At 42.7% G+C, this 15,191-nt stretch overlaps 1 protein-coding gene across 7 annotated transcripts in view; it reads left to right on the plus strand.

The window, feature by feature from the left end:
* The window catches only part of dmd (dystrophin), a 350,545-nt gene that overhangs the window by 219,126 nt on the left and 116,228 nt on the right, over positions 1-15,191 (plus strand). For all 7 annotated transcript variants that reach the window (XM_083937926.1, XM_083937922.1, XM_083937924.1 and 4 more), the window contains exons 33-43: positions 2,463-2,612; positions 9,371-9,532; positions 10,479-10,589; positions 10,978-11,151; positions 11,234-11,389; positions 11,479-11,649; positions 11,908-12,087; positions 12,253-12,375; positions 12,991-13,161; positions 13,353-13,475; positions 13,563-13,697. In XM_083937926.1, the coding sequence (XP_083794052.1) occupies positions 2,463-2,612; positions 9,371-9,532; positions 10,479-10,589; positions 10,978-11,151; positions 11,234-11,389; positions 11,479-11,649; positions 11,908-12,087; positions 12,253-12,375; positions 12,991-13,161; positions 13,353-13,475; positions 13,563-13,697 (1,656 nt within the window). The remainder of the gene's footprint in view (positions 1-2,462; positions 2,613-9,370; positions 9,533-10,478; positions 10,590-10,977; positions 11,152-11,233; positions 11,390-11,478; positions 11,650-11,907; positions 12,088-12,252; positions 12,376-12,990; positions 13,162-13,352; positions 13,476-13,562; positions 13,698-15,191) is intronic.

Raw genomic sequence — 15,191 nt, forward strand, 5'->3', positions numbered from 1 at the left:
CTGTTAAAGCAATTCATTTTATTGTGAAGGACTGAAGTATGTTCCTGGATGTTCTGACAACACTCATGTTGATTTGGACGACCAGCAGCTCCCAGTGTTTACAGCGAGGAGATCGGGGTGTCCCACTAGAGCCAAGAGGAGCACACGGCTAATTCACCGTTGCTAGCCTCCTTTTGACCGCTCTTGTAAACACAAAGCTAAATTAGGTCGTTAAAATGATATTTGGTTACAAAGATAAGAAGTTAGACTTCAGTTTAACACCATTAAATTAACTCTAAACATTATTAAATTATATTGTTAAACTGGAAGTTTGATAGAATTTAGCCAGAAACTGTTTGTCTGGTGACAGAAGTGTTCTCTGTGAGTAAATGTCTCCACAAAGACGATGATGGAGCTTGGGTTCCCAGTCTGCCCCGTTAGAAGAAGCTCCCCCTCCACCAGGCAGTCTTACGGTCTTCTACCTTTAACAATGTCCTCTCGCTTTAACCGCCTCACCCACAGGTTCCTCTGGACACATTTTGTTTTTTTCTGAAGGAAAACAATAAAACCCTACACCCTTTGCTGTAAATTAGGCGGGGCAACTCCAAACACAACATGTTTTCATTTTTAACTATGTAACACTGTTTACAGTAGCAGCTGGATCACTTCAGGTCAGTGGAAGCTGCTGGCGTTCTGCAAAATGGAAGTATTTTGACGCCTGTTGTTTACAAACATTCTGAAATGCCGAATTAATTTCCACTGAGTTTATTTCTGCTTGCCTTCCGCAATGTTACTGCTGCGTCGCTCCCTGACTTTCCAAACTACGGGTCAAGCCGAGGGTCATAACTCATAACTTGTTGACTACGACAGCCCTAGCAAGGACACATTTGGTGCAGGGTTTCAGTTTCAGTTTAAAGCACAGAATAGTACCAGCAGAAACAGCCACAATGGGCTTATATCTGAGGAGCAGGCAGGCAGCTTGAGAGCAGCACACCGCCAACACATCATCAGCAACTTTCACTGTGCCCTGTTGTGCTGTGGGAAAACACTCGCATTTTGCCAGCAGAGCTTGAATAGCCGTGGTTGCTCAAGGCTCAGGTTGGTGGAAGTATGCCCAGCTGTATTAAAAAACTGCATTTGCAGGAGGTTGACCCTTTTGAGGAAATGCGGCTACCAGACCCTCGAGGAGGGAGCTTTATTTTTGTGGGCTTTACGGGGATTTCTTTTTCTTTTTTTAATTCAATAATTGCTACTAGAACGTGAGCCTCCCTCAGCTACGAGCTCAGCCGAGTAGAACCCCTGCCACCACCGTAAGACGATCACCAGCTACCCCCACCCAAGAGGCCGGAGGGCTTACACAGAGTAAACATGAAAAACAAAAGGAAACAAATAAAAGAGAGAGCAGCCAAAATTCTAAAGAAATATAAATGGATGAATAAAAGGTTTGATCGCTGTTCGCTTAGGATGTGTGTGCGTGCGTGTGTGTGTGTGTGTGTGTGTGTGTGTGTGTGTGTGTGTGTGTGTGTGTGTGTGTGTGTGTGTGTGTGTGTGTGTGTGTGTGTGTGTGTGTGTGTGTGTGTGTGTGTGTGTGTGTGTGTGTGTGTGTGTGTTAGAAATAAATGATTCAAGAGAACCAACGAGGTTTGGCTCAAGAAAAGAGAAAGAAAAGTAAGATAGTATGGAAGAAATGCAAAGAAAATTACAGCTTCTTTTAACTAGAAGTCAATGGGAAGAGTTACAATAAAGAGGAAAGAGGTGAGGTACAATATGAAAAAATATTTAAAAAAGAGATTATATTAGCCGGCATTTGCTCTGAGAATGCCGTTGCTGACGTGATGTAAGACAAACACAGAAAAAACAGTGAATCCAGCGGAATTAAGATTCCTAAATCTTGCAATTAGATAGGTCTGCGTTTTCCAGGGAATTAAGTGAAAGGCTTAAGTGTTAACCCTAACTAGTTAATTTGCTTACCCCGCGCTTTATCAGATAGCCTTAGACGTTACTTTTAGGGATTAGGCAAGATTAAACGATGCAAAAAGCTTAAAACCTCTAGACCAGGATGCATTCTTTCATTTAAGCATGTACACAGCAGCAAAAATGCAAATAGCTGCCCACTCAGCTGTATTTTACTATGCTAACCTGACGTCAGCAAAAGAGACCTTTTGGGGATTTCAGAAGATGTGAAAAGCTCTAAAGCACCGAGATCAGACAAACAAGGGCTAATTGACCTCTTTTAGCCTCTGCATGTCGTCACCTAACACTCTTATCCTGCATAATTTTCAATATGCTTCCCCGACCTCATCCTGACTCACCTTCAAACACAACAATCAGTTTCATGCAAAAAGCCATTACCATCAAAGGCATACAGTATTTTTCTGTGGTTTCACTTAATGGAAGCTATCATGCTGGAATCTGTAGCCACAGAAATGTCAAAGGAGTTATGGTCAAGTGTGATTAATGATGTTTTTGGTGTTTGTGTACAGAGTCTGGAGGTTCTTTTGAGGCACCCGGAGGACAACAGGAACCAGATCCGGGAGCTGGCACAGACGCTAATGGACGGAGGCGTTCTGGATGAACTAATACAGCAAAAACTAGACGCTTTCAACACACGATGGGATGAGCTCATGGCGAGGGTGAGGCCCCCAGTGCATGCAGAAATATACAGCATGTACACACTGAGGTCAGATGGTACGGTGAATGTTATTTTATGATCACTTCAGGTATGGTTATGGCAGGATAGGGTCCTAAATATGATAAAACTTCAACTGACACAAAGAACATTGAACATATGGAGAGCTCTCTTTTCCAAAACGAGATAAAAGCCAAATTTAAAAAAAATGAGTTTGAGCCACTTTGCTGTATACAGAACCTATTCACTGCTTCATCAGTGTTTCATGCCAAATCGCTATATTTCCTTGTTTAAAATGGTCCGCAAGATGCAGCGCCTTTCCAAACCGCGACAAGCACCAAACCTATTTTTAGCCTAAACGCGATACGTCCTCTCGACCAATCAGAATTCAGTGAGCGTTCTATGCGATCCAACATGGCGGCGCTCTGATGAGGGAGAGTTTTTTGTTTTGTCCGTCCGTTCAACATGTTCAGACTGAGCCATAAACCATTCTGACAAGATACATTGAATATTAACCAAATGTGTGGGTCTGGGTAAAAAATTTAATTTTCCTGAAAACTATTAAAATGGATTTATAGCGTTTTGGAAAAGAGCTCCTTATATATTATCATGTTAAAATTTTGATTAAATTAGAGAAAAGTCATGGAATAGGAAGCAAAAGAAATGTCATCAAGCACTTTTTAGAGCCATTAAAAACTGAATTGGGGCAAATTGGCCCCAAGGGAAGTAGGAGGGTTAAATGTAGAAATAGCATTTCATAATAATAATTAAAATATTTGCATTTTAGTGACCAGATAATTAGCAGTGGCATCAGTCCAGCTTTGAGTGTTAAGAAAGGTGTGTCGCAGGGTTCTATTCTAAGTCCCCTTTATTTTAAATTTTGATAAATGAATTAGGTGTAAATGTTAGAAACAGTTGAATTCCACTATGTGGTGTGTACACCACGCAGGTAGATGTAAACCTTTGAGCTGTACAACTCATTTTTTATTGATCTTTAATTACTGTTAATATCACTAAAGCAAAATGCACGCTGCTCTCTAAAAATGTGACCCGCATTTCCACTGAAGTGTATATTACTCCACTTAAAGAGATACTTTCCCCAGGGGGACGTTCATCTGAGCACAATGCCAACATTGCCGTGACACAGACCTGAATTAAAATGGGTAAAGGATCTATTTAATGGGACACCAATTAAAAGAGTCTTATAAGGGACTTTTAAATACCTTGGTGTGTTGCACGATGACAGGCTGTGCTTTAAAAAACATATTAATACGCCAACTAAGTCGCTTAAAGCATAAGTGACATTTTCTATAGAAATAAAGTATGAATTACCCAGAACTGCAGAAAGCAAATTGTATAGTCAACCTTTCTCCTCAGTCATGGACTCGAGCCCTGTTATTTATATGCACTCTCCTACCTCTTCTCTTAAACCTCTCAATGCGGTCTATCAATATTCTGGGGATGGCTTTAGAACGCATTATTGTTTACTTTATGAGAAAGTTGTATGTATACTGCTGTGTGTTTTCTTTGAATTCTTGTTGTGCCTTATGTTGATGTCCTTGGTCCGTTTTCAGTCCTATTCAGATCATTTTCCGTCTCTTAAGCCCCCCCCCACACATACACACACTCATCTTCCCCATCCTCCATTTATCACACCTTTCCTTTTCTTCTTGCACTTCTTCGTCGTCTTCCGTTCCACTCTTTTCCTCTACTTCGTACCCCCCCTTCTTTCTCCCTTTCCTTCATCAATATCTTCCTCCTTCTACACGTCTTCTCTCTCTTATCCGCCCTCCTCTTCCTAGTTCTCCTCCTTCTCCTCCTCTTTCTCTCCCATCTTCCTTCCCTCCCTTTTAGCATAATCAGCAGAAGCAATACACTCGCAGCTTCCTGTGGTGATCCTCAGTCTGTCACACACACTCACACACACACACATAAACACACACACACACACACACACACACACACCCATAGAGACATACCCTCAGTGCCCGCTGGGTTGATCCTGCCTCACAATAGAACCAGATGAATGTTCTCCTTGCAGCCTGATAAGCCCCCTTGTTCCTCTACCCATCAGAGACAGTGTGCGTGAGTTTGTGCGAATCTTTCCTTTTAGTCTTTTTTGTATTGTTTGTGAGGAAGTGTCATTGTCTGTGTATACTGTCCGTGCACATGTGTTTGAAAGCATTACAGAAGTTGGCGCACTGTGTTTGGGTGTGTATGTCAGCATGTATGCATGTGAGGCGAGGCCAAGCGGCTCTGAGCCCTGTTTGTTCGTCGCCTATAAAGGGGAAGAGGCGCTCAGAGACAGGACGCGGCTGTTTGTGAGTATCTCCGGAAAGACAGATGGAGGAGCGTAAGCGCGCAGAGACTCAAATATTGCCTTCATATTTTTCCAACTTTTTTTGGACTTGAGGGGACTGTATTGAGGGAATTTCTTTTTTAAATCTATTTGTTTCTAACTTGATCCGCGCTGCTTGCAGAACACACTGTCAGATCTCTTGGATTGTTTTGTGGACATTTTCAGGGACGGCCATTTTTCAGCCTAGCAGAGACTTGAGATGAAACTAGACATTTCATGGCCTAGAAGCAGAACCCGGCATGCAGTGAAGTGTTTTTTTATTAGATAAAACAGGCACCCTAAATGTTCTCTAAATATGTAATGTATGATCAAAATCAAAACCAAACGATAAGGTTATTCTTAATTTGTTTTAAAACACAGATGTAATGTATTTCTCACTAAGAAGAGCTATGGTATAAAAAACAATAACATTAATTATGGCTCTGTTACCAGGGCCCTGCAACTGAATGGAATGTAGCCATTAATAATAGTATTCATGGTAATGCTTTTCTTGCTGTGCAATATAGAGAAACCTGCTGTGAAATGGGGAATCTAATTTGTACTTCAATGATCCCAGTGAGAAATTTTGTTCTCTGCTCATGACCCATCTTTACTGTTAAGGAGTAGTCGGGCAGCACACAGAAACCAACAGAAACATCAGTTCTCAGCATAGAGTGTATAAAACAAATGGACGTAGCATCTCTGTCGAGGTCCGTTCTCTCAACTTGATCCAATCGTACTCGCCTCTGGGAGCCGCCATCTTGTCAGACTTTGACTCCGCCTCATTTCCTCTTGCCAAAAAAGGGCATGAATGTGACGTCGGGGGGGAGGGAGATACGTCCATATGACTGACGTATACCTGACATGTACTGAATTAGCAACATTAGCAACGCGGTCCGGGAGCTAGGCTAATAGAACCTAGATTACAGGAGATTACACCTGGTCCGGGAGTCAAGTACAGGCAGCAAACTGATATTCAACACAGCACCACGCTCATAGACTGGAAAACACAGACCCTCCTGCTGCTCCAGATTAGCATCTAGTATAGGTGTCATCGATAGTAGGCTGTATTCAAGTCATGGTGAAAGCGCGGCTACTTAATTAGCATACCAGAGCTAACACGTGTTCCTAAACCATCTGTGGGTTCAGTCCATCGAAAAACAAACCATCTTGTCACTTATAGTAACAGCACCACAAGAATAACCGCAGTCCAGGTCCAGATGACGGAGTTAGCATGCTTGCATCCTGACAAACTAGAGGCTAACTGTCACTCAAGAGGCTGTGCCCCTAATTATTCATAAACTTTAACCTCCAATAAAATAAAAACTAACCTGGTATAAAAAAAATCACCCCCCTCAGTGTTGTCATGGAGATACTGAACTGAGAACTGCTCTATTTTGCAAACTACTCCTAGTGGAAACTTGGAGAACTGCAGTTTTTGGCACACAGTATTGGATCAACCAGGAAGTCGTATTGTCAATAGGTGCATCAGTGTATGTTGGGGGGGGGGTTAGCTGATAGACCTAGAATTGTTGAAGGGTGGAAAATTTCTGTTAAATTTCTTGAAACTTTCCAGAAACTTGTTAATCTGGGGAATTTGGGAAATTCTGAAACTGAGTGAGTCTACGGGCTCAAATGTGTGGCCTCAATAGTCCAAGGTTTTAGAACTCATCTGTGCATGTAATTTAGGGATAACAAAGACTATCTCTAGTGTCCTTGCATGAAATCTGTTTGTTTTAGTCAAGATTATTCTAAAATACATTTTCCCCAACTATATTTAAAATCCCTTTTAAGGGCCAACCTTCAATTTAGTCAATTCCAACTTTATTCCCATAAACACCTGTTCATTTTCCAAAAATTTCCCAAGGAAAGTTTCCAACTTTAAAAATTCCCCGAGCTTTGCTGCCCTAGATAGCCCCCCATGTGTGCCCAAAGCAGGTTCCTTTTAATTGCTTTGCCTGCATGTGGAGCAGTAAACCCTGACCAGGATCAAGCCTCCGCATGGCACTGACACTATTTTGATTGCCTTTACAACATGACTAAGAAATTTTAGAAATCGTTGACATTGAAGTTAGACATCAAATGATTATATTTCTTATCTAATTCTGGCTACTTCTTATCCAAAGAAGAGTATTATAAGTTTAAGAGTCAAACAGCTGAGTGTCAACACTTCCCCAGCATCAGATAGAGCAGAGAAGTTCTAAGGCGTGCAGGGGTCCAAGTAAAGGCAGAGGCAGTGGAATAAGGATATAATATCATTACATCAATGTCCCACTTTAGAAGTCGTGTAGAGATAAATCCAGCGAGCGCATGCAAAAAGAAAAAATGTTGTTTCACATCCTCGTCTGCACTTCTTCGGATCAAAGAGGAGGCGTGTTTGCCATTTTAATTTCAGCTTCTTGTAACGGCTAAAAACCAATAAGAGGAAGTGTGGTGGGGAGAACGCTGCCCGCGCTTCGCCGACAGCGTTTCCGACACAAGGCGGCAAACAATGCTCCTCTATCTCTCTTGTTCACAATCACTGCGTTGGTGACAGCGTGTCTGTGTGTGTGAGAGAAATAAGTAATAAGGAAAAACTGACTATTTAATGAGTATATGTATTCATGAGTCGACAATTGTCAGGGAAATGGAGTACACCGCCACAGGGAAGGTTGTTATCAATGTTTGTCTAAATATTTAATCTCACTCAATTTCTCATTTCATACATTATCAACTAAGACACATCCGCTGGTAACATTAGAAGCAGTGTGTGTGTGTGAGGGTCTGTGTGTGTGTGAGAGTCTGTGACACAAGGGTGAGACAAGCTCAGGGCTATACTTAGAGTGATTATCCTTCTACATGAGATTAGCTCACCTGTGACCACATACATACTCTCTGTTTCCCTCGAACACACAAGCTCATATGGTTTGTGATGTAATAGGTCCGTTTACTGGTTAATCTTGTTGGCAGTCACCCGGGGGAAAGGCAGAAAGGAAACGCTTCAGCAGTTTCCAGTCGCCCTGGCGTTTATCGGAGAGGAGGCATCAGAAGATCATTTGTGTTGTTAGTGAAGACAGTGGCGTTGATACGGTCGGCCACACAGAGCGGACATGAGAGAGAAACCCCAGACTCCGTCCTTCAAGAGGGTACAGGGGGAGTGGGTGTGGGGGGGTGATTGTGTGAATGTTATTCTGTTATTTCCTGTGTTCGTCTGTGTTTGTACTCGTTTGTAGGTACATGTAGGGGGATTGTGTGTGTGTGTGTGTGTGTGTTCTTGTGACTCTCACAGGCCAGAAACAGTTTTTGCATTTTAAAGGATAAAGGCTTCATCACACTGGCATTCAAAATGCTGAAATCTTTGATTTCAACAGAATCACCGCGATGGATTCGTGAATTCACATACAGGAAACTTTGGGGAAATCCGACAAATTTGCACCTTTGACCAGTAGTAAGCCAGCTTGACAGTGTTGACGGAGGACCGGACAGTCTACATGGAGGAAGCTATCATAGCTTCTTAACTATTTTTCTCCATTTACTTTTTTTTTTTTTTTTGAAGATAATTTTTTTTTAGCAGTTTTCAAGCCTTTGTTACATAGGACAGATAGGAAATGGGGTGAGATAGAGAGAGAAGGGGAGACGTGCAGCAATGGGCTGCAAGTCGGATTCAAACCCAGGCTGCTTCCTCGAGGACCCTCTAACCACCAGTCGCCGCTTATTCGACTCCTCAATAAACTCTTTATTGAATGGAATGTACAATGCCTGTGCACAAGAACATAGTCCAGAGAAAATATCAATTAGAGCTTTTGTGACCGACTAGTGCTAGCCCAGTTGGCTAATGTTAGCTTACAGGCTACAGTGGGTCACCAACTAGCCCTGCGAGTAGTCACTATGTCACCAAGCTTCCAGTGTAAACATAGACTGGCATAGTTTTCTGAAGAGCCAAAATTTAAGCTCAAAGTGGGCGGCTGTCACCATCTTGGCAGTGTCATGACTGCACCTGGCTAAGCCAAAAAAGGACAAAGCGGATGAACCAACACAGGCCAAATGCGACCTGGTTCAAAGCTCCACACTAGTGAAGGCTGACAAGCTAGGCTAAGAAACTGGCTTGATATCTTCACCGGGGAGGAATTGAGGCAGCACAAACCACCGCAGCTGTTGCAAACAGCTCACACATTCATGGTTTTGACATTGATACAAGTCTGCGGGGGTTTGAGAAACAATAACGCTAACATACGTATACATAAAACAATACAAATTTTGAACTCATCTTTTCACCAAACTTCAGCCTCTGAAATATAGTACTCCCACTCCGTCTCCCAGCATTGGCTTCTTATACACTGACTGCAAACATTAACAACAGGTTAAAATGTTAATAAAATATCCCAGACCTTTATGTGCTTGTCTTTGTTTTTGGACAAGGTGTGATGTGTTTACTGTTTCCCCAGGCGGCGCTCAGGCAGAAGGACCTGGAGATGAGTGTCAAGTGTTCCCAGGAGAATGACAAGACACTGAGGCAGATCCAGGATTCGCTGGCCAACACCGACCGCCACCTCACTGCGTACCTGGCGGACCATATCGACGCCCAGCAGATACCACAAGAGGCTCAGGTAGCCCAACACGTCCTCATACGTGAACAAAGGAGGCCGTTTGCCAGTGACTCCAAAAGCTACATGAAACATGTGGTTAACGTTGTGAAATTAAACAAAACTACTTGGTTAGGTTCAGGAAAAACACCAGGGTTTGGGTCAAACTAAGTATGTCAGTTAACTATGTTTGTGTATTTGGTTTCACGCGGAACACAATCTTGTGGTCTCCCGGGTCAAAGTCATATGTTTGTTTGACCCATCTACCCACCCCAATCTCCTCCCCGTGCAGACTTTGCTCTTTATACTGTGAGAGAATAACTGAAATAGCTACAGCTGACCAGTCTTATGGGACCAACTTACAGACCTGACTAGATTTAATGAGTTATGGAAACGTGTGTGTGTGTGTGTGTATGTGTGTGTGTGTGTTTGCATCCAGGTAAGGGGATGTGGAGATTACTGCCACGTTTGTTGAAGACCGCAAGTGCAAAGGATGACTCTGTCTCTCCTTTACAAACACACACACACACACACACAGGAGGATGAGGGAATGATTGGATTAGAGCAGTGTGGATGAGCATATGTGATTACAGGGCACTTGGCATTTAAAAAGAGAGAGGGGTGACTGAGACCGTGTGTGTGTGTGTGTGTGTGTGTGTGCGTGTGTGTGTGTGTGTGTGTGTGTGTGTGTGTGTGTGTGTGTGACAGAGAGAGGGTGACAGGTTATTTAAGCGTTGCAATGTCCTCTCCTTTCTTCTTGATGCGTCCTGCCTCCTTGTGGTCAGCAGAGGGAGGTGCACTATCAGTCCATTTCAACTTTGTCTTTAGTTTCACAGATCTTATTCAGTTTTTCGATAGTACTATAGTACTTTTTTGATACTATAAACTCTTTAAAAGATAACTTGTGTTGTATTCTTAATTAGTGTTAACTAAGCATTTATGTACTGATTTACGTGTGTCTGTTGAACAGAAAATCCAGTCGGAGCTGAGCGGCCATGATGCGACCCTGGAGGACATGAGGTTGAAGAACCAGGACAAAGAACCGTCCCACAGGGTCATGGGACAAATAGACCTTACCCAGGTATACACACCTGCACGCACACACAAATACAGAAAGAGATGGACTAACATATTGTACAAATGTGCAGCCCGTTTGTTGTCGGACCCTATATTAAAGCAGAAGTGAGCATTAGCAATAAATCCTGTTGTCTAGGGTAAGGAGTGATCGTTAACATAAGCCTAATAAGAGACATGTGAGTGACCCTTCATCTGCACACATTGCCCTCACTGCCATGACACGGAACTGGATTCAAATCAGCAAAATATCTCTTTAACACTGTCTTGTTATTTCTTCCTAATTTATTATATAATTTACTTAAATTCCCAGGTGTTGTGCCTGTCTTTATAAGTGCTGATCCTGTATTTGATTGCAGGTCAGGTCAGTTTCTTTGTTTCTCTCTGTCTCACAGAAAATGCTCGCCGACGTGTGGACAAAGTTCCGGCTCTTCCAGAAGCCGGCAAACTTTGACACTCGGCTGGCCGAGTGTGAGCGCTTGCTGGCCGGGGTCAAAAGCCAGGTGGGGGTGCTGGACATCCGCAGTGTGGAACAGGACGTGGTGCAGTCGCAGTTGGATCAGTGCATGGTGGGTCATTTAAGGCTGGAGATGGATAAATGGATGATTTGATCCTGTGTTAAGCCCCTACTGTCTGTTTTGTGCCTTACAGAAGTTGTACAAGGTGCTGAGCGAAGTGAAAGGGGAGGTGGAGACGGTGATAAAAACAGGAAGACAGATTGTCCAGAGGCAGCAGACTGAGCATCCCAAAGAGCTGGACGACAGGGTGACGGCCCTCAAACTGCTCTACAATCAGCTGGGCTCACAGGTTTGAACAAAGACACACACATAGTTAGACACAAGTGTCATACAAGCCAGAATGAATCATGGATTTGTCCCGTTTTTGTGTGTGCATAGGTAACTGAGAGTAAACTGGAGCTGGAGAAAAGTCTGAAGTTGTCCAGGAAGCTGCGTAAGGAGCTGAACGGGTTGACGGAGTGGCTCGCTGCCACTGATGCTGAGCTGACCAGGCGCTCTGCCGTGGACGGTATGCCCAGCGACCTGGAGGCTGAGGTGGCCTGGGCACAGGTATGACTTGTTGTACTGTATATTGTTATGAGTTGGGATAAAAGGTTACATGGAGAAGGTTAAGGAGAAACCATAACACTAGCATCATGGCTTGTAATTGCATTTAATATGAGAAGCCACGTTCCTCAGTTTAAACTGACCTTACAGGTCGTAGACATACATAGTCTGTACTGAAAATAACATATGTAAAGTAATTGACCTAAGCCTTTAATCTTTGATCACATTTTGTGTCTCCTCTTGTGCCCTTTTCTTCATCAGTCCATCCACGGGGAGACAGAGAGGCGTCAGCCGCAGCTGCAGGCCGTGGTGGAGCTCGCAGAGGCCCTCAAGGCAGTGCTGCGGGGCCACGGGGGCCTGGTGGATGACAAAGTCAGCTTGTTACACTGCAACTGGATTGCAGTCACATCCAGAGCAGAAGAATGGCTCAACCTGCTGCTGGTCAGAGACAGAAAAAAAATTCAAAGTTTTATATAATAGCCATTTGTCTGTCTTATCAGTGCTAAAATTATACCAAATCCTCTATAAATAACCCATTAGAAGTGTCACTTTTAACAGCCTCGAGAAATGAAAACGCCTGTCTCTTTCTCCTCTCCTCTCTCTCAGGACTACCAGAAGCAGATGCAGAAGTTGGATGGAGAGATAAAGGAAGTGAACGGATGGATTGACGGAGCAGAGAAAAAGATGGACGAGATGGACAGCCAGGGACCCAACGACACTGTGTTTAAGGTCGTAATGTCTCTCTTCTATCGTATATTTTTATGTGTTTGAATGTTTTTTTCCTCCACTAGTTCTTTGAGTCCACGGAATAGATATGAGGGGAGTGGATTTTAAGAAGGAATGCAGTATTAATTGAAAAAACAGCTGATTATTCTGTTATTGAGGAGAGAGAGTGATAAATCATTGACACACTTATCTTTTGCTGGTGTGCAATGGGAGGCAGCGATTGTTGACTCTACACTTTTGTTAAATACCGGGAGGATCGATGCTGTTTTACTCCAGTGGAAAAGCCTACATTACTTAGAGATTCCTAGCTTTCAAAGTAAAATATTTCAATGGAAGAAAATCTGCGGTATTTAGAATTTATCGTTAAGTAATTACTAGTGGACATGTAGCTATTTGAAAATGTTTTTTTAATTTGATATTATATCTTCTTTGTTTTTAAACGTGTAAACACAAAACATATTGATGATTATTCTCAAGCCTTGGTCTGCCCATAACTTAATCCCTTGTACCAGGAGTGACATTTCTGTAACCCCCAAAAAGTGTGAAACAAGACATACATTGAACCATTAATACTTTAGGAAAGACTCTGGCTAACTCTGTGTCTTTGTGGTCTTGCAGGTGTTGCGCGCAGAGCTTGAGCTGACGAGGGGTAAGATGGAGGAGGTCAGAGCTCTGGCCCAGGAGCTCATGTCCACCAGGGGGGAGAACTGCCAGGCCCAGGTGGGACCCAAGGTGGAGCAGCTCAACCAGAGATTTGACACCATCGCACAGCGCATCACCTCCGGACTGGTAAGGAAGAATTAAGAATCCTAAACTCTCACTAAATCTGCTCCAACCTCTTTGAATAAATGTACTTTCTATTAGCTACTAATGATCTTTCTTTTTCGTATTTATATTGTGTGTGTGTGTGTGTGTGTGTGTGTGTGTTTGTGTGTGTGTGTGTGTGTGTGTGTGTGTGTGTGTGTGTGTGCGTGTGGCAGACGGCAGCGTCAGCCAAGGAGCTGGAGCAGTACCACAGCGAAGCACAGATCTGGCTGGAGCTCCTGGAGGAAGAAGTCAAACAGGGGGAAAACCTCAAGGAGGAGGACTTCCAGGAGGACAAGGTCTTAACAAGGACAACGATTCAGACTTCCTTTCATGTCTTATCCGCGCACCTCTAAACAATGTGTGTGTGTGTGTGTGTTATGTAGGATTGCGAGGAAGGTGCAGTGAAGGAGTTACTGTTGAAAGGAGAAAATCTACAGAAAAGAGTCCCGGATCAGGACAAGAGAGAGCAGATCAGACTGAAGCACAACCAGCTCAACAGCAAGTACAACACTGTCAAGGTAACACACGCGCACAATCAGAATAAAACAGAGAAAAGGCTGTTTTCATCCTTAACCCGCATCCTACAAACAACTATTTTATATACGTACATGTCCAGTGGCTCAGGACGTACTACTCAGAAGGTCAGGGTGCTATCACTGGCATGTCCAAGTGTCCGTTGGCAAGATACTGAACCCCAAATTGGTCCGTATGTGCGTCTGTGTGTAAATGTTTATCGCTCCTGATGAGAAGGCGTGTGAATGGATGAATACTGGCTCGTGTTGTAAAGCACTTCGAGTGGTCGCGAAGACTAGAAAAGTGCTGTATTAATGCAGTCCATTTACCATTAAGGACAAAATGACAGGTTTCGTCCAACCATTCCCAGTAGGTTGTATAGCATATTGTGGAAGACCAGCCCTAAAGCCATCACATAATCCACATTAGTACTCAAAAGCTTATTTACCATCCTTTGATCCTGTTATCATATACTGTCGTTTTCAGTAACCTTAAGTTAGTTGTGTCTATTAATATGGTGAAACCAACCAGGTTCATTGTTTATATAAATAAGGGGAAAAAAACTACAGTCATTCAAATTAAACTCTCCATTAAAATGATTGACAGAGCCCCCCGGAAAGACCCGTAGCAAACATGAACTCAGTAAATAGTTTATTTGAGGACATTATGCAGCATTCACAGTGAATTGCAATGCATTCATAATGCTTTATGACCACACTCATAAGCACACATAATGCTTTCTGATGTACTTTACCAACAATCATAAAACATTATAGATACTCTGAGCCCTTACTACAGTTCAGTTCAGTTCAGTTCAGTTTATTTTCAGACATTTCAGACAAAGACATTTCATGACAAACACAAAAAAATGTATAAGGTCTGAAAAAAGGGAACAGGCAGAAGCTAAAGCTTATAACGCCAACCCTTTAAAATACATACACTTAGGTAGCTGCTACACACAGGTCAAAAAGAAAATGTCTCATAATGAATTAATTGCTGCTTTCAGCATACACAATCAACTTATGTTTGAATAATGTTCCTCTTGAGAACAGTTTTAAAGTAAATTAATGTTCTGCAGTCTTTTAAATCTACGGCCAAATCATTCCAAACATTCATTCCAAAAACAGAAATACAATGCATTTTTGCATTTGTTCTAAAACTGGGCTTTTTTAGCACATCTTGCCCTCTCAGCTGATTGTCGAGGTGTGTATAGGTGAGTATAGGCAGTCATAATTAGGGTTGCAAAATTCTGTGAATCAAAAAAGTAGCAAACGTTCCATGGGAATTAACAGGAAGCGGTGGGATCAAACGAGAATAAACCTGGGATATACAAAACTGAAGGTTAGCCCTCAATAGGGATTTTAAATATAGTTGGGGAAAATATATTTTTTGACTCAAAGGTTGAATATGTAGAATGAGCAGAACACCACCGTCTAGTGTCTCGAGATCGTAGTCGCAACAACAAAAAATAATTCCAGCACTCGGTTTGCCAGGTTGGT

Source organism: Echiichthys vipera, assembly GCF_963691815.1.
Source record: "Echiichthys vipera genome assembly, chromosome: 23".
In the NCBI taxonomy this organism is placed as follows: Eukaryota; Metazoa; Chordata; class Actinopteri; order Perciformes; family Trachinidae; genus Echiichthys; species Echiichthys vipera.